We start from the raw sequence: 20,235 nt of genomic DNA on the forward strand, positions 1-20,235 counted from the left end.
TGCTCAGGGACAATGAGAACACTGGAGAACTGTGCGGCAACAGTCAGACATTACCTACAGGTGTGGCGAGCATTCACTACATAGTGCTGAGGTAATCTGGGTTTCCCTCAGTAAGTGGAATAGCTACAACAGTCAATACTGGTCAAAACACCAATGGTCTCCACGGAAGAGTGGAACTAAAGAAGAGGGATTCAAGGCCAGCTTCAGCTACACAGCAAGTTTGAGACCAGGGTGGACAATGTGAGACTCTATCTCAGAAAGCTTAGCCAAACAAAAGGAAAAATAAACATCATCATATGTTATCAGACAGGTAAAGATAATCCATCCGTATGCATATTCACGCTAAGCATCACTCGGGTTTTCACATACAGGACAATGCAGTGCACATGTAAAATGTCCAGTAAGATTGACCTGTGCCAGGGATGTAGCTTAGGTGGCGTACTGCTCGCCTAGTACACACGGAGCCTCCAATCTGATTCCCAGCACCACACATAAATAAAACCAACCATCTGTGATTACATTTCCATTCTTACCTTTAGTAGTGCCCTGACTTGGTGTACAGGGACTACTTGCCAGCACAGCAAGAAATGCTACTGGAACAGATACATCTCTGTGTGTGTGTGTGTGTGTGTGTGTGTGTGTGTGTGTGTGTGTGTGTGTGCGCGCGCGCGTGCGTGCGTGTGGCGCTTGTGCGAATGACACTAGAGGAAGAGGCTACATGGGTGTCTTCCTCGTCCACTGTCCACTGTACTTTTGAAGATGAGCTCTCTCAGTAAACTGGACCTTATTAATCCGTCTTGGCTGGCCTCAGAAGAGTGATAGGTTCTCCTCTGAGGAGCCTGTTCTCAATATCTGGGCACGCCTCTTTCTTTCTCACAACCCTCATGCTGAAACGTGAATCTTTATTAAAATCTCTCTGCACTCAGGTGGTGGGGTCAGGTAGATCTCAGAGTTCAAGGTCAGCCTGGTATATAAACTCCAGGACAACCAGAACTATACAGAAAAACCCTGTCTCAAAAAACAAAACAAAACTTAAAAAACAAAATAAAAACCAGTAGGGGGCAAAAGTAGAAACAAAAGCAGCTCTACAGGGTGGGGGAGCAGCAGCTGACAGCAACCTGCTTAATGGTTGCTACAGACAGCTATCAAGCAGGACAGCACCACACACAGAGCAATGGCACACTTTTGAAGACAAAAGCCCTTGTATCATCTTACTAATAGCCCTGTCTGACATATGACACATACTTACTCATTAAATAATCATATAGGATTTAATTATTTTTACATAGACTGGGGGCATAATGTTTACACTGTAAGGATCATTCTTGTGTTATTCAAATGTTGATTTCTCTGCCCTCATATCTCATTTCACTCAGGACACAGCACTGTAATACATCAGGAGCCTCCTGTCTCAAGTTTGTGTGAGCAGTGCTTACCATCCAGTCTCTGCCTTGTCTATAAAAATACAATTAAAGAAAAGTCAACCAGTGGACTGGCAGAAGACAGAATAGAGTGTCACTTCCACCAGCCAGGGGGAGGGGAAAGAGGGAAGAAAGGAGGATTCAGCCACAAGGAGGGAGAGAGGAGGCATCATGGGAAAATACACCTGAAGCCCAGAAGGCCAGAAAATGCAAGTATCTCGAGGAATGGCTAGGAGGTAGTCCATTCATTTAGCATCCATTTAGACACCTTTGTCTTTCACTTTCAATCCATCATAAAAATCAATTACAATATACCTACAACAGGATCTTAAATGAAGAATGGAATAACTTGTTACTATTAAAAATATATTTGCACCGTGACCATGTTCTGGAAAAAAAACATGAATAAAAGTAATTTATAGTTGGATGCCAGGAATATTAGTGACTGCTAAATGACCTTAGATTTTACTTTTGCTATCTTTTAAATATTTCCAAATTAATATTCTAGGGTGCATTTAAAATGGTTAAGGACTTTACTTTTTTAAACTGAAAACCTTATTGAGGACCAGTGTAATGGTTTAGCAGGTAAAGGTGCTTTGCTAATGTCCCTGACCCCTAAGACCCACACAGTGGAAGGAGAAACAATTCCCACAAGTTGTCACTTGGCATCCAAACATGTATGTGCAAACACACAATGGACGGACGGACAGACGGATGGACGAATTTTTTTTTTTCTTTTTTCTTTTTTCTTTTTTTCGGAGCTGGGGACCGAACCCAGGGCCTTGCGCTTGCTAGGCAAGCGCTCTACCACTGAGCTAAATCCCCAACCCCGACGAATGTTTTTTGATGTCATTTTTTTTCTGAGTAACATGCTTGAGTTCTGGCCTGCACGTGTGTGTGGATGTGTGTGTACACACCGACACCCATACATATACATGTACACACATGTGCAGACACCCAGAAACAGACAGACACATGTACAGAATGCAATAAATGAGGCTGCATATGCAGTCTCTGTACTTGGATGCAGACAACAGGATCAAGAGATTGAAGCATTGAGACCCAGTCTATCACCTCAGGAAAACAATCTGGAGCTAGAGAAGAGCCTTATGGAAGACAGAGTCAAGTCCAGTTCCCAGCACCCATGGTACCCGTAACTCCAGCTACAGATGATCGATGCCTTCTCCTAGCCCCCACAGGCAGCGGGACTCATGTGCACACACCACACACATATAAATTAACATAAAATAAACCTTCCAGGTATAATGGAATACATCTTTAACCTCAGAACTTGGTGGACAGAGGGAGGTGGATCTCTGAGAGTCTGAGGCCAGCCACAGTCACACACACAGTGAGACCCTGTACCAATAAATAAACCAACCTATAAGACGACTGGTCCTTCTTATTGGAGTCGGGGTGACATGAGGGAGGAAGGAAGCAAGCTGTCTAAGCTTCTGAATTCCTTGGCTCCAAAATTACTGGCAGGACCTGCTTTCTCTGTGCTGATGTTTTGAATTTGTCTTCTCCCAGGTCCTAGTACCTACAAATCACCAATTCTTCCATTTCATGCTATTCTGCCTGCACTTCACCAGAACTCCCTAAACACCCATCTCCCTCCCCATCACACTCTGGAAGGCCGAACCTGAGATCAATCTAATTACAGTTTGCTACAGTTTGCTCGGTCCACATGTCCGTGGACAGACTAGCACTGACTGACCTGGGTCAAGTGAGACGCTATTAATTAACTGGGGAGCCACCCCTTACCCTGCTCTCACTTATCAATACTACATGCCTTTTACTTTCGTGAGATGAGCCAGATCCAGTCAGTGGATGACAGATGTTTCCAAAACCTGGTGAGCACTCTGCCTTAGAGAGGGCTCCTGTTACTTGATGATGTCTTGACAAGACAGGACGCCTTCTGAAACGAATGCAATTTACAAGTGCTAGCATAGTAGATCAACAAGACAGTATCTCATTATTAGTTGAGGCATTTTTTTTTTAAAATATTAAGATCAAATTACGTATGTAAAATAAAAATCAGGTACTGGTCCTTAACAAGCAGAGACACACCATTGTTAATATGGAGTAAAGTCATTTAGGAGTGGTAGACTGGAATGGGCCAGCAGAGCTTGAAACCTGAAAATCAGATGTTTTCATGGCTACCGAAGACACTGTACACATCTCCACAAGGCATAAAGGGTAGGTACCCTGGGTCATCTGCTCATTGTGATCCCTGGTTAGAAACTTTGTACCCAAGGAGGACTTTAACTTTACCCTGCACTCACAAGATCTTTATTTCCTTAATTACTCACATTTCAAAATATATTTTTCATATTCACTCATTTTATTTAATGTTTAGAAGTATTTTGCCTGCATATATGCACCAGGTATGAGGTATCAGATCCCTGGAATTGGAGCTAAAGATGGTGCCATCTACCATGTGGGTGCTGGAAACTGAACTCAGGTCCTTTGCAAGAACAACCAGCCCCCTTAACCAGTGCTATCTCTCCAGACCTCTTTATGTTGTCTTTGAATCCTGAACATCCTGCCTCCTCCTGGGGCCTGTGCTGGGGCCATAGCACTCCACTCCACCCAGCAGAGCAGCGTGTCTTCCACCTAATCCAACCACCGTAAGCGCAGACGCAGACACACACACACACACACACACACACACACACACACACACACACTTTCAAAAGACACATGATATATTTGTTTGGAAAATTCAAATAAAATAAAACTACCACATGGCCAAGTGCCATTGCCTGGATCAGGCTGGGATCTCCAAGATGATTCTGTTCACCTGTCCTGCCAACCACACTTTAAATCTACTGCGTGAAAGACATGGCTTTATACGCCATATAAATCACTCACTGTATCACTGGTGCTTCCTAGTGGGTCACTGAACACACTTTCTCCCTGATAATATCATCGACTGCCAGCTCATAAGCCTGCTCTCATTCTATGACATTAGGATCATCTAAGCTTTCCCTTTGTTTTGTCTACTGAGTATATAAACACCCAAACATGTGGCTCACCAGGCAATCGACATGTGACACAGGTGAAATGTATATATACATTTTCTTTAAAGACAGCATTTCATGTAGCTCAGGCTGGTCTTGCTGTTGTCATACACATAAGCATGACAGTCACACTGGGCCCAGGTGAGAGGATTACATGTGTGCTCCATCCTACCTAGTAATGTGGTGCTGGGGATGGAACCCAGTTTGTGCATGGGAGGACAGCTCTCTACCAACTGAGCTAAATCCCCACACCCACCACCACTTTTGGTATTTGTAAATTGAATATCCTCATTATGTTTTATAAAGTCAAAACTTACTGTGTGCAGTGTCCAAAAGAACATGTGATCCCTACAAACTATTTCTGAAATGTGACTAGATAAATCATGAGTAAAGTACATGGAATACATTTTGAATCGGTCATGTAGGAATTTATTATAAACATGGTATTTCTTATTCCAGTGTCCTTAAAATTATATGTACTTGTTACCTCCTACAGACAGAACTTAATTCAGAAATATAATGCATTCAGTAAATTATGACTGTAGAAATGAACACTTTCCGAGGTTTTGTTGATAAGAGAGAACCCGAGCTTTACAACCAACCATACCACGTTCTGTGATTTGGGCAATCACCAAGAAATTAAAACAAGTGCCCACCACATGTGCTGAACAAGTATTAACAGTACCTTAAAAGCAAAACAAGAGAGCCTGGCTCCCTACGCTCAGGAGGCAGATGCAGGAGCATCTCTGTGCGTCAGCATGGACTGCAGGGCAAATTCTAGGCAGCCAACACCAACAACTTTCTGCTGAGCCGCAGACACAAGGAGTGGAGTGGCCTTGTGGTTACTGTGGGCAACACAGCTTACAACGTCCCAAAGACTCAGGTACACTGGCTAGAGAAGGCCTTTGCTAGCTGTGAATAACCACAGAGACAGGGTGATTTGAGAAAGAATAACGAGGAACTAGTCTGACTTGGGCTTGGTTACAATAAAGACCTACACACCCAAAGAAATTTGTGGACAGGATTTAAAAAAGCATTATTTAATATCCTATTATGAATTATTTAAGAGGAAGTTATTTCTGCTTGAGAATTCTGGTAACTCGGTAAAATAATTAGAGTTGAAAACGGTTAAAGATAAGTAGATATTTTAAATGGTTTACATAATGAAGTGATGAAAACTATTTTCTGAATTTAGAATCCTCTAACTGTAACAAAGTCTTTCCTTTATGGAAAAACATAACACATGAAACTGGAAACACACACACACACACACACACACACACACACACACACACACACAATACAGGGGTTCCTAACATCTGAGTCTCTTTCAGTATTTTCTAAACTTAAGGATTTTCAAGCGTCATCATGCACCCTATAGTCATGTTTTATCCTCACTGTCCTAAAGCTCTGAGACACTTTCTCACAAGCCCTAAAACATTAGAAAGCAAGAGAAATTAGCTTTGTCATGCAAAGAGCTCGCAACTGTGCGGCAACAGGGAGCTGTCAAGCCAACACACACCGCATTCCTATACTCACCAAGGAAAAATGTTGTATTGGGCAAGATTTGAACCTTTTCACAACATCAACACTTTAATTTCCTTCTTGTTCCACACTCTGGCCAAAATCCACTACTTTTTGCCTTTAAGTATCAGACACAAAAAAGAGATCAGTAAAGTATATCACTCCGTATTCCTCATCACAGGGTTCACAAGCTACAGGAAGCAAGACTACCGGTTTATTTTAGTAACCATTAAAAAGGAAAGAGATGACCAGCCCAATGATACAGTGACCAACCCAGAGTGCATGTGAACTACTAGTTAAGAATTTTTGTCATTGTTTTTAAATTAAATTTAATGTTATATGTATAGATATCTTGCCTGCATAGATGTCCATGTACTCCCTGGAATTAGTCACAAGTAGTTATTAGCTGCCATCTAAGTGATGGGACTCGAACCCTGGTTCTCTGGAACAGCAGGCAGTTCTCTTAACCACTGAGCCATCTCTCCAGCCACTATAGTTTTTTGTTTGAATTTATGTGCATGAGTGTTCTCCTTTGTATGTATGCAAGCACGCTGCATGAATGTCTGGTGTTTGCAGAGGCCAAAAGAGGGCACCAGATCCCCTGGAATTAAGAGTTTTATAGAGTTGTAAGAGGGCACTGGATCCCCTAGAATGCAGTTAACAGACAGTTATGAGCTGCCATGTGGGGTCTGAGAACTAAACCTGGGTCCTCCAAAAGAGCAGTTAGCACTCTTAACTGCCATACCATCTCCACACACCCCTACTTAGAGAACTTTTATTAAGAGTCCAAAGTAGGCATGGCCACTGGTCATTAAGCTGGTCTCTAGTCTCTTGCCTAATCTTGGGGTCATCAAGTGAGACCAGGACTTAGCCCACTATTCATACCACATTAGTGGTATCTCTGGTAACTAGCCCTTATGGCTTATTATGGAGCAATGTAGGGTTAGGGGCCTTTTAGCTCCTGGTAAACTCATTAATTTAAAAACAAAATCAACAGAAAAAGATGAAACTCTTCAACCACCTCACAGACACCAAGGGTTTTGGGAGCTCTCTCTCAGAACTAGGGACTGGGTCAAATTTTATACCAAAAGATGCTCCAACCAGATACAGTGGTGCTCTCATGATCCCAGCACTTGAGATGTGGCAGCGGGAAGAGAGAGTTCAAGGTCAGCCTGTACTGCATGATATCCAATCCTCACACTGCTCAACTTGTCACCATAACTAGGATTCTCCTATCATTCAGGAATCACATGGGCTTTGTAAGCTCTGTGCCAGAGACCAAATGTTAATTTGTTACATCACAATCTGTCAGGGGGCAGCTTTGTTCTGACTTAGAGAAAAAAACTACCCAGGCATGGGGTGGTTGTTGATGATGGCTATGTTAAAAATGCAAACTCACCACACAAAGTATTTAGTGTCCCAGACAATGAAGGAAGAAAACAAAAGGACAGAGCTTCAAATTTTTTCTACTTCCATATATTTTAATTAATCGGGAGTGCGGAAACCCACAAGGCTAGGAGATCTTGTGATGAATGACTACATATAATGCAGAGTACGCCTGCATCAGGTTTGGTTGCCACGCCCAGCTTCTTAAACCTCTGTGCTTAGCTCCAATATGAAAAGGTTTTCTGTGATGACTTCTCTAAGTAATCTGATTTTTCTGAATTATGTCCTTTTTCTTGTCTTTCTGAAACCCAGCCTACAATTCTGTCAGACCTTCTGGAATTGCCTCACAATCCTTGAAACCCACAGCATTCTGCCCACCACTCTTTGTTTTCCTCTGCTGTTCAAAATCAGCCAAGTGCACTGAATGATCTTTAAGTTCACTAACATTTTCTTCTTGATGACGTTCTGCAACCAAATTAATTTAGTTAATTTATAAAATGTAATATACTGTACTCGCTGGGATTTTTAGCTTGTTTTGGTGTTCTGGGACAGAGTTTCCAATATCCAGGGTAGTCTAGAGCTCAGCTTACCATGTATTAGAATAAGAGCTCAACTCTTGATTTTCCTGCCTCTACCTCCTAAGTGCTAGGATTATAGACAAGAGCCACCACGCCTCTTAGCTTCGTGATTCAGGTGTTGTTGTTGTTGTTGTTGATTTAGAAAGATGTCAGGCTATAGCCCAGGCTGGCCTGGACATCACCATGCCTCATCTCCCAAGTAATGGGATCACAAGCTTATCATCGTAGTTTTAGCTTCAGTTTCTCAGCTGAGACTTCCTTCCTTTACATATTCTGTCTCTGTGACACCCGCATCACCTCTGCACGCCATCTGATGACTGTCACTGTCCACACGACTTAGAATCTTCTTAGTTTTCTCTACACCAAGTGCTTCTGAACTCTACCTCAGGCATTCTATTAGTAACGAAATGCCGGGTTGTGTGCACATCCAGTGCAGAGCCCTGCTTTTACCTGAGGCATTCCAATGAGCCTTCAAGTCCGTTACAGCTCCAACACCTTCAGGACTTGTGCAGGGCTACTTGCACATGTATGCACACCAGCCAGTCTAAGACTGCAGCACACGCCTCATACGCACAGCCAAGGAGTAAGCGGAACAGCTTAGGAAGCGTGACCGTACTTTCAAAATTCCTGTGATCCTGTAATCTTAAAGTAAGTCATTGTAACTCCAGTATGTTCTTCATCCAACATGAAAGTTGGGGTTTTATACATGTGTATTTCTTACAAGCTCTGCTAGCATTTTCTATTCAAAAGAACCAGGGAGAAAAAGCTCATGATGATGTCCCATACTCTTGGGATTACAACACCTCTAATGGAAAGAAAATTAGCCCTTGAGATTTAGGATTCTGCCAATCCTGAAAGCTCTCCAAGAGGCAGCTGCTGCTGCTGCTGCCGCCGCCGCCTATTTAGATATTAGAGTAAATGAGAAGAAACTAACAGAGCTGGCCAGGTGTGGGGTGAAAGGTTTACCACAGAGGAAGGAGAGCACCTACCAACTCCCCAAAGTTGTCTTGACCTCCACACAAACACCATGTGGCTACACTCGAACACATACAATAGACAAAAAGGAAGTTAACTTAAGAGAGAAGACAAATAAAAAGGAGACTGAAGCTAAGGTGAATTTGTTGTCTTTCCAACGAGGGCAGCTCCTGACTTCTCTCTCTGCCCTGACTGCCTGATGTGATCTTCTGTACCGTGAGCTGAGCAGTAAGATATGTATTTGCATGTCAGCTGCTGACATAAGACGTACATGTTTGGCAGTGTGTGTACATAAGACACACGTGTGTGGCAGGCAGCACATGTCTATAACCCCAGCAGTTGGGAGATAGGAGGATCAAGAGTCTGAGGTCATTCTTAGCTGTGAGTAAGTCTGAGATGAGCCTGGAGCACTATCATAAAAACACAGACAAAACTATGTCTACACAAACTCAGTGGCAGCTACAGTGGCAGAGGCCGGCGTTTGGGAGATGGAAGCAGGTAGAGCTCTGTGAGTTGAGACCTCTCTCGTCTACAAAGTGAGTTCCAGAACAGCCAAGGCTATAGTGAGTGAAACCCTGTCTCAAAGCCAAACAAACAAAACCAAGGAAGTTTAGAGGAACGCCCTGTAGATCAGTAGGTACTTTGCTTAAAGATAAAATTTATCAAAATGGGCACAAAAAAATAGAAAATTTTACTCCTGCATAGCCTCTGAGGAAACTTAGAAAATTTAAAATTTCTAAATTAACTTATGACACACACACACATTCTCTCTCTCTCTCTCTCTCTCTCTCTCTCTCTCTCTCTCTGTGTGTGTGTGTGTGTGTGTGTGTGTGGTGTGTATATGTATGCATGTGAACATACAATTAAGTGTTACTATTACATTTGTTTATTTATGCATTTATTTTGTACATGTGCATGCATATGTGCAGGTCAGAGGGCAGCAGGCAGGAGTCAGTTCTCTCCTTCCCACATATACATGGGCACATGGGCTCTGGGAATCAAGCTCAGGTCAGATGGCAAGAACAGTCATCTGCTGAGACAGCTAGCCCACCCCAAATTAGGCTCTTTTATTTGTTTTTAAGTATTAAAGATTAAATTTTATTAATTATGTATCAGATCCCCTAGGAGCTAGAGTTATAAGCCATTGTGAATACAGCTGCTCAAAGTTGGTGCTGGGAATGGAGCTCTCAAGCTCAATCCAATTTTCTTTCTTTCTTTGGTTGGCTTAGGACTTGTTCTGTAGACCAGGCTGACCTCCAACTCATACAGATCCACCTACTACCAAGTGCTGAGATTAAGGAAATGCAACACCAAACCACTTCTTCCCCCCACCCCCCTCTTCATTTAGTTGTTTGTTTGTGTAGCCCTGGTTATCTGAGAAACTCGATCTGTAGACCAGACTGGATCTCAACAGAGAGATCTGCCTGCCTCTGCCTCCCCAGTGCTGGGATGGAAGCATGTGCTGCCACCACCTGGCTGCTCCAAATTTCTTAATCAAATCCGTTTCCACAAAGAAAAATCAAGGATAGGATAGTTTGATGCAAATTCTCTCAAACACTTAAGCAAGAAAAATTACCACACATTACTTTATTGAGAAAATAGACACCGCAGGAGGGGAGGAGCTGGAGAGATGACTCAGTGGGTAAGAGCACTGGCTGCAGTTCCAAAGGACTTGAATCACACTGCCAGCATCCAGGCAGGGTGGCTCACAACTGCCTGTAACTCCAGCTCAGCACCCTTTTATGGATTCTTGGAGAACTGGGACACATATGACATCATACGCACACACTATGTTTTCGAACATTTAAAGACCAGGCTATGGTGGCATATGCCTTTAATCCCAACACTCAAGAGGCAAAGGCAGGAGAATCTCTGAGTTCGAAGTTAACTAGGTTTACAGATGGAGTTCTAGGACAGCCAGAGCTACACAGAGGAAACCCTATCTTAAAACAAAAACAAAAACAAACAACAAAAACCAAGCAAACAAAACAACAAAGTTAAAGAAAAGAAGGCAGACAAGTGGAACACTTCTCCACTTTATGCATCTGACCATTATCTGCTTGTCAATAAAGCAATCTTATTCACCCATCCACTTGTCCGTCTATCACAGTCGCTGCACATGCCAGACAAGTGATTCTATTGAACTCCATCCAACCCTTCTCACCTCATCTGGGCCAACATTATCGATACAAATGAGAGGCACTGCAGGTCAGGAAGAAGTCAGCCAGGGAATACATGCTTCTAGTTAACGGCGAGGCTGAGGCAGGACGGTTTCTGCAAGTTCCTGGGCTGCAGTGTAAGACTCCTGCCTGGCCCACCCTCCAGAAAATAAAAAATGTTGTCCAGTAGTTTTCATGAGCAAAAACGAAAACCTACAGACTATTAAGTCTTGCAACTTGTAAAAAGACATGCTTTTCTCATGACTATGACTGAAATGCTAACTTTCCAGGGTCTTCAGCTGACTTCAGAAATGATCTGTGTCATGAACATTGAGGGGTTCACAGCCTTTCTGACTCACACAAAAATAAACCACTGGTTCCCTTGTGTCTCCAGCTTGTCAACTTTGCAGATCCCGAGGTGGCGTTGCATAATTCCAAAACCACTCAAGCCAGATCTTCCTAGTAAGTCTCCAAATACATTTGTGTGTTCTCATGTATCTGTTACAATGTCAACAGTCATGTGTAGGAAAGCATAGTGATCCTCTTAGCTGTTGTTACAGGAAACCCTCAGGCACCTACACCCATCTCTTTTGTTTGTAATGCACATCTCAGCCAAGGGAGTCAGGAAAGAAAAGGCTGAGAAAGATGCAAAGTGGTTGCTTGTTTGTTTGTTTGTTTGTTTGTTTTACTTAAGAGCACTGTTTCTAGCATCTGCATCTGCAGGAAATATTGTCCCTGTTTCTCTTAACTCATTCTATGATGTCATGAGGTGGAAGGACTAAAGAATCGGTCAGACAAGGTGAGTAGGTGGGGAAACACATTAAGTAGCATGGCATCAAGCACATTTCTTCTCTACACAATGAAAATATCTACAGGGTTGGGATTTAGCTCAGTGGTAGGCGCTTGCCCTAGCAAGCTCAAGGCCCTAGGTTCGGTCCCCAGCTCGAAAAAAAAAAAAAAAAAAAAAAAAAGAAAATATCTACAGCTGATGGAAAATAACAAAGCTGCAGGCCTGAAATACTAAGGATTCATTCTGCCTCTAACAAAGAAATGAAGTATTATGTGCTAGAGAAAACCAAAACACACACTGAATGCTTGATTAATCTTCTGAAAGAATAAACTGAATGAAAGTAAAAGAGGTATGGTTATTAAATACTAATAATAAAGAACCACAAAAGCAGCAAAAAACCAGGCAGCAAGATGGCTCAGCAGGCAGTGGTATCTGCAGCTAAGCACAATGGCCTTCAGGATCCACGGTGGAAGGGAAGACCAATGTCCGATCGAGTCATCCTCTGACTTCATGCATGCATCCTCCATGGTGCACGCATACATGGATTGGCACACACACAATCAGTAAATGAAATGCAATACATTTTTAAAGAAATAAAGAACTGCTCAGTGATGTGGGGCTTGCTTATTGTGTGCAAGGCCCTAGGACCAATACCCAACAGAGTTTAAAAACAACCAATACCAAAACAAAGAACTGATAAAAGTTTTGGAAGTCACACGGTTGCCTCCAGAGGTGAGGAACAAGGATGCAGCCCCATCTGTATGTACATAGGTACATTATGTATCTGTAAGGAAATTCCTGAAAGCACACACATGTATACAATATAAAATAAACATTATGCCCCAAAGGGTCTGACTACATAAACTCTGCCCACAGAGCTTTCCAGACTGGTTTAGATGCTTGCTCCTCCTGTGGGTGCTGAGATTACAGGCTCATGACACCACATTCCACCACTATGCTTGCTTCCTGCTTTTAAGAATGAAATCCTTAAGGATCTCTATTGACTATTTGCTAATCCACAGGAATGTCTAAGATGTACTCAAAGGAGAATAAAACAAATTACTATCTGATCATTAGCAACCCTCAACAGAAAAAATAAATGCAGCCCAAACTTTCCTGTTGCCCATCCTGTGTGTTTTTTGCATCCGTTGCAAACACAAAGGACAGTGATGAGATTGGGTTAGACTCCCTTCTGATGGCAGGAAGATGACAAAGGAAGTTGAACATCTTCTCTCTCCATCCTTATACTACTGTGTTGTAAAAGTCAAGAGACACTTTTTACAAAAGTTTTACTGTTTGTGTGCATATGTGCGTGGTTATGTGTGTATGCATGCACACACGTGTGAACTCACACATGTTCATGTATGTGCCTATGTGAATTCAAGCACACCATGACTATACAGGAGCCCAAGGAGGTCAGAGCATGTACTGGGTAATCTAGACCTGGAGTTACAGATGGTTGTTAGCTGCTATGTGGCTACTGGGTATTGCTGAATCTGGGTCCTCTGCAAGAGCTGTAAGTGTTCATTAACACTGAGCCATCCCTCTCATCCTGTGACATAGTTTTTAAATTGGAGAAACAATAAAAACAGGGTATGGTGGTATATGCCTATAATCCCAGTGCTTGGCAGGTAGGAAGCAGAAGATTAGAGGCCATGGTTATCTTTTTTGCAAGAATAAGTTTTAGGCCAGCCTGAGCCATGAGAGCCTGAGAGCCTGAGAGAGAGAGAGAGAGAGAGAGAGAGAGAGAGAGAAGAGAGTAGTATTCTAACAGTACAGCCAGGATTATATATAGAAACTGTCTTTTTAAAAAAAAAAAAAAAAAAAGACAGAAAGGAAAGAAATCAAGAAAACATAATAATAAAATTTTAAATTAGAACGAAAAGAAAAAGATACCATCAAAGCAAAAAATAGGCAAGGTGCAAATCAATCACAAATAGTTTAAAAAGAAAACTAAGCTGAGAAGATGACAAAAACCCTTGTTTTACTATGAGCTGCTCCAGTAGCATCTTTAAGCTGGACACACAGACGCTTTACCATATACACACAGCAAACATTTGCTATATCCAGTAAGTTAGTAGGGCTGTGGTCAGCACATGTAACCTTCTTTCTGCCCAAGTTCCTAATCTAAAGGCAGAATTTCCTCAGTGATATGCACTAAGAAAATTTCCAGGCTGTCTAATAAATCTCTAACCAAAAAATTCTTCAAAATTAAAAAGCTGTCAGGCACAGCAGTTCATGCACAGTAATCCAGCAAGCACTTGGCTGGCAGAGGCAGAAATCAAGAAGTTCAATGCCAGCTTCAGCTACACGGTTTGAGGACAGTCTGGATTATATGAGATTCTTACACTCAGCAGTTTTACAACAAGCTGCCAGACTATGAATGATACCACAGAGTTCACGAATTATACAAATACGTGCTCACGCCCATTCAACTGTTAACAAGTACTCACTTTCACAGTTTCTTCTGTGTTAAGCTTATTTCCTTTTACCAAGACAATTTGGAAAGGGTTGTTGTTGTCCCAGACATGCTGTAAAAGAACAAAATAAATAGAGGCTTTTTAGTGAAAGACATGAATATGACATGATAGCTGGGTGGCTAGGCATATGGCAACCCGACCAAAGCTACCGTCATCTGAAGAGAGAATGTTTTCACAGGATCAGGCTGTAGGCAAGCCTGAGGTGCCTTCTACACTGATGTAGAAAGGTCCAGCCCATTGTGGGTAGTGCTACCCTGGGCTGTGGTCCTGGATTCTACAGGAAAGCAGGTTGAGCAAGCTGAAGGAACATGCCTTGCTTCACGGACTGCATCAGCTCCTGCCATCAGGCTCCTGCATGGTTGGAGTTCCTGCTCTGGCTTCCCCGATGAACTATGACTCAGGAAGTGTTAGCCAAATAAACCCTTCCAAACCCCTCAAGTTGCTTTTGGTTGTGGTGGCAATGGCATCATAATGGTAACCCTAACTAGCCATGGGAGACTTTTAGCTCTGGTAGAGCACAAGTTGTGAAAACAGAGCTCTGATCTAACAATTAAGAATCATACATATTTCCAAAAGATGGGGTACACCTCTCATCCCAGAACTCTACAGGCAGAGGCAGGCGGCTCTTTAAGTTCCAGAAAGTGTGTTCTGAGATAGCTAGGGCTACACACAAAGAAACCCTACCTTGAGCTACATCCCTGGCCAAAAATCATACATATTAAATTAAGCACTTGGTTATTGTGTCTGTTAATGCTGAGAAGTGAAGTGAGGGAGAGGTGGGCGGAGGGCGGAGGGCGGAAAGAGCATGTGTCGACACCTATGTGTGATTCCAGAGCATAGGACGCTGAGACAGGACGACTGCCCTGGGTCTAAACAAGTCCCATGCCAGCCTGGGCCCACAGGAACACTGGTCTTAACCCCCAGTCACCCTCAACTGTCCTAGCAGAGTAAGCTGACAGAAATGAAACAGGCTGCACTTAGCAAGCTGAGCATTCCTAAGCCTCAAGTCAGGAACCAGAGCTACAAACAGGACTGAGAAATAGAAACAAAAGAAATATATATACTGCCTATTCAGATATCTATCTCATGTCCTATGGCTCAGGGTGTTCAAGTATAATGTCTAATCAGAGAGTATTTGGTGAGGGCGCACTAAAAATACCATGCAGAAGAAAGCTATTTTTCAAGTAAATGGTGACGAACTTTTGGCAAAGATGTTGATTTTCACAGAAGGAGAAGTGAGCAAAGGAAATGGGTCTGAGACTCAGGACACAGACTGAAATCACATGGCTCTGGGGTTACCAAAGGCTGACACAGGAAACTTACAGAAATAACTCGTGTTTTCTTTGGTGGTAAAGGGAGAGGAAGGCTGGAGGAGTTTCGGCTGATGGCAGCCTCTATGGCAATCATTTCTTGTTCATACATTTTCTTGATCTTACAACATTCCACAAGGATGAAGTGGGGCAGGGTCCTGTTCATCACACAATTCCGGATATACTACAGCAGCAAGAGAGGAGAGGGCAGAGATTTTCAGGCATCATTTAAATCAGCAAAGAAAATTAATCTGAACAACACTTTACTAAATGTGCAGTATAGGTATATGATACTCATCTTGGTATCAAGAATATAATCATTTAAAATCCCAACACAGGAAACCTGGAGATGCAGCAGTCGCTGGCTGCCCTGGGGAATCTTGCAACCACTTCTGGTACTGCATATTCATGGTGCACATATATACACATGGGCAAAACTCCCATACACATAATATAAAAATAATTTTAAAACTACTGCAACAGAGGAGTCAGCGAAAGGGCTCAGCAGGGAAAGGCACTGAGTCACCAAGCCTGATGACTCATGCTCAGCCCTGACCTACATGGTGGTAGGAGAGAATCAACTCCCAAAAGTTGTTCCCTGACCTCCATAAGCACACTCTGGTGCACACAAATACATACAAAACAAATAAATGAAAATGTTATAAAATCACAGCACAGCATAGCGTGGTGATGCATCCTTGTGGTTTAATGTTGGGAAACTAAAGCCAGAGGGCCATGAGTTTGAGGTCAGCATAAGAAAACAGTAGGTTAGTTCAGTATGAGCAAGAGGCCCTGTCTAAGAAGACCATGGCCAATGATGGAGTTTGGAGGTAGATCATCTGCCTAGCAGATGCAAGAGACCCAGTCCAATTATTAGCATCAAGCAAACAAACCATCAACAACAAAACCCACATACAATAGCCACTGTTAACTGAGTACCTAATTACCTAGGAATGGAGAGAGATACATACAATATGGCTATTCTTAATAACAGTCTTCAAGAGACCCAGTTCCATTTCACAGCTGATGGCCATGAAAATCAGAAGGGTTAATTTACACACCTCATATCTCTAAGACCCACCCATAAATCCACGGTCTGATGCCCACGTCACACTTCTGCCAACCAGTCAGGAATGGTTTGAGTGGTTCATTCCAGAGGAGCCCTGACGCGGCCCTTGTACAGCACAGGATTCTAGGTGAGTGTTACCAGCCGCTTACCCAGACAAGACCTTCTGGTCTTTCAGCCTAAGGTTCTGGTTTATCTTCACAAAACCAGGAGGCTCAACAAAGGATAAATTAAAAAACAAACAAGCAAACAAACAAACAAAAAGACAGTGACTATTCCTATTGCCAAAGATTACAATATATATTATAAATCCCATGAATTCCTGAAAAGAAACTTCTACAGGTCCAAAGCACGATCCAGCCTGTTATGCGCTAGTCTGATGGAGGACGCCTTGAGCAAGATGACAGAGCGTGAGGAGAGACGTGCTCCAGGCTGCTCACCCTGCACCTTTACTTCCTTCTTCCTGCTCAGTCAGAGTTCAACTGCCTACTACCCCGAGCTGTGCACATAAGCTATGCTGACCTAGGCCTCCTGAGCCAGAGGGCACACCACAACCACAACAGACAGTGTAACGTTCCCTGTTAAATGAATCCCCAACCACTTTCTCTTTGGACAAGGCACTGACTCCAGACCCCTCCAGTGCCTCTGCCTCTCTACTGCTGGGAGCACATGAAGAAGCTGCCACAGCCAGCGTCCACGCTTTCCTTGCATACAGACGGCACTCAATGTGTGGCACCGCCATACCCGAGCATAGCTAACTGGCTTGTGTGGCTCAGCAGCTGGAGGCTGACGCAGGATCACACCCCTGCGGGCTACAGAGTACAACCCTAAGACTATCACAAATGAAGAGAACCCAACCAACCAATGCAGGCTTTAACCTGTTCTACTGACCTGTATCCTGGCCCCTTTTCAGTTCTGCTTCTAGAACGACCTGGCAAAGATTTCTCGTAAAGAAATCTCTAGCCAGGTGCAGTGGCACACACCTAGGTCCCAGCACTCAGAAGGCTGAGGCAGGTGGATCTCTGGGAGTTTGAGACCAGCCTGGTCTACAGAGGAAGTTACAGTGCAGCCAGGACTACATAATGACAGCCTGTCTCACACACAAAAAAATTACTACAATATACAAAGCAACTCGAGGATAGTGGGGTAGTGCCCTGCACATCTCTTATTGAACTGCACTTGTCTCCATAAACAACTTAAGGCAGTTTAATGCCTTGCAATAGAAAGCAAGACAGCGACTCAGCTGGCTTGTTTGCTTATTTACTTCTTTATGGATGGAGTGAGGAATACATGTATGACACAGCACACATGTGGAAGACAATTAAAGGACAATTTCTACTCCCACCATCTGGGTCTCGGGGATCAAACTCAAGTTATCAGGCTTAAAAGCAAACACCTTTTACCCATAGACCCATCTCGCTGGCCACTGCAGACAGAATATACTCAAAGGTCTATTGGGACCTAAGACTTGCAATACTTCACCCACGTGTGGATATAATAAGAAAAAATAAAGGAATAAGAAATATGACAAACAATGAATGGGAATTAGACAGTGGAAAACCACATGCTTAAAATATAGAAGGCCCTGGGTTCAATATCCAGCAACAAGAGAAACAAAAAACTAAAAGAATCTTTTCCTTTTAAAAGGTATTCACTCTTACTGTGTGTGTGCAATGCATGTGTGTGGGCTGTGGAGGTCGGAGGACAAGTCTGTGGAGTCAGCTCTCTTTGGAGTTCCTGGGATCAAACTCCTTTCCTCAGCAGTGAGCAGCAGTCACCTTTACCGCTAGGTCATCTTGCCAGCCCTTAAAACCTTTTCTTCTTCTATGAGATGCTTGCAAGTATCTATTTAAACAAGTAGGTTTTTTTTTTTTTACTTCCTCCAAAATATAACACTTAAATATGTTTGTAAAAACTTAGTAAGCAGCTATACACAACACATGTACGTTCCCATGCTCCAGGAAAACAAGATTAAGCGCTGCAATAATCCACCGGCAGAATGCAAACACACAGATGCATATTCACATGCAATCACTGTCCAACGCAAACGTACTGGGAAGAAAAACAAACTTGCCAAAACTCTGTGTGATCACCTAGGAGCAGGGTCCAGTAAGAGATGTTTATTATATAGTTCTGTAAAGCTTTCTGTAGGTGCCAAATGTTCAGTCAGCTACAGGCGCTTCCTTAGAGACCTGGAAGGTAGAGGCAGCCCTGTACTCTGTTGCGGTGGCAGGCCGTCATATACATACCTGGAACTGAATCAGTGGATGGTCACCAAACACATACTCCACTCTCCCACTGACCTGTAACACATAGTCACAGGGGCTAGCTTCCTCTTCCTTCCCACGGATAGTGAGGCGTTTCTGGATTGCCAATTCATTTATTTTTATAGGATTCAAATTGGGAGACACTTGAAAACTAAATACATCCTAAAAAGAGGGAAGGCAGAAAACGTGATGCATTTTTTTGTATTTGCCTGGAAAACACAATTGTGCTCAGATGTTCTCTATGCTAAACATGCACACACTTATAATTTGTTTTCTGATAATTTAGAAGTAATGTTTTGCATTCTGAATGTCACAGCTCCCAAGGTAAAATTAATATTTAGCTACAGTTGCTGGGCATAGTGGCATTCTCCTGTGGCCCCAGAATTTAGGCAATGAAGCCAGAAGGATCAGGAGCTCTGAGCCAGCTTAGATACTTTGAATCTCTATACTAAGTTTATTCTTTGGTTTGGAATCTTTGTTAATAGGAATATTTACTGGTCATTTAAAAAATATTACTTGAGACTCCCAGTTTTATGAAAATAAAACAAATGTGATATGTATATGACAATATGACATGTCTTTATGCAAATTATTGAAATGTCATAATCATTTGTTTTGTTTCAAAAACACCCACAGCAAAAATTAGCTGAACTTTATTCTCAGGTAAGAGGTCAATGGATAGTGTCCAATTAATTATTACAAAACCTGGGGCTAAGGGCAGAGCTCAGCAGCGGCCCACAGGCCTAGCATGATGGCCTGGTTTGTTATTGGTGTTTGTTTTCAGTTTTGTGGACAGGGTTTCTCTGTGTAGCCCTGACTGTCCTGTCTGCAGTCCAGGGTGGTCCCGACCTCAGAGATTTGCCTGCTCTGGCTCTGGAATTACAGGTGTGCACTATGATGCCATGGCCTAGGCTTTGATGCCCAGCATAGACAAAAAAGCATGTGTTGGTAACTGGTAAGAAGATCCACACCTCATTACTGATTAACCTATCAATGAATGACTTCTGTCCAACTTTACCAACTGTGAGAGAGGGGATGGGGGAGACAGAAAGAACTGCTAGGGATTGAACCTATGGCCTTGTGTGTACTGGGAAAACACCCTACTTCCGAGCTACATAAGCAAACAACGTTTAAAACAAAAAACAACAACAAAAACAATGGAGGTCTCAGTCCAAGTGTCTGCCTGGCAGGAGTGACGCCATGGATTCAAACCCTGGTGCTATGTAAACCAGGCTAGGATGTACACCTGCAGTGCC

At 42.9% G+C, this 20,235-nt stretch overlaps 1 protein-coding gene across 3 annotated transcripts in view; it reads right to left on the bottom strand.

The window, feature by feature from the left end:
- Pik3cb (phosphatidylinositol-4,5-bisphosphate 3-kinase catalytic subunit beta) overlaps positions 1-20,235 on the bottom strand; it is a 102,658-nt gene that overhangs the window by 37,389 nt on the left and 45,034 nt on the right. For 2 of the 3 annotated variants that reach the window (XM_032910098.1, XM_032910099.1), the window contains exons 6-8: positions 18,962-19,141; positions 15,660-15,830; positions 14,310-14,387 (exon numbers count right to left, since the gene is read on the bottom strand). In XM_032910098.1, the coding sequence (XP_032765989.1) occupies positions 14,310-14,387; positions 15,660-15,830; positions 18,962-19,141 (429 nt within the window). The remainder of the gene's footprint in view (positions 1-14,309; positions 14,388-15,659; positions 15,831-18,961; positions 19,142-20,235) is intronic. The other variant, XM_032910100.1, reaches the window with a different exon arrangement.

This window comes from Rattus rattus, chromosome 8 (genome assembly GCF_011064425.1).
Source record: "Rattus rattus isolate New Zealand chromosome 8, Rrattus_CSIRO_v1, whole genome shotgun sequence".
In the NCBI taxonomy this organism is placed as follows: Eukaryota; Metazoa; Chordata; class Mammalia; order Rodentia; family Muridae; genus Rattus; species Rattus rattus.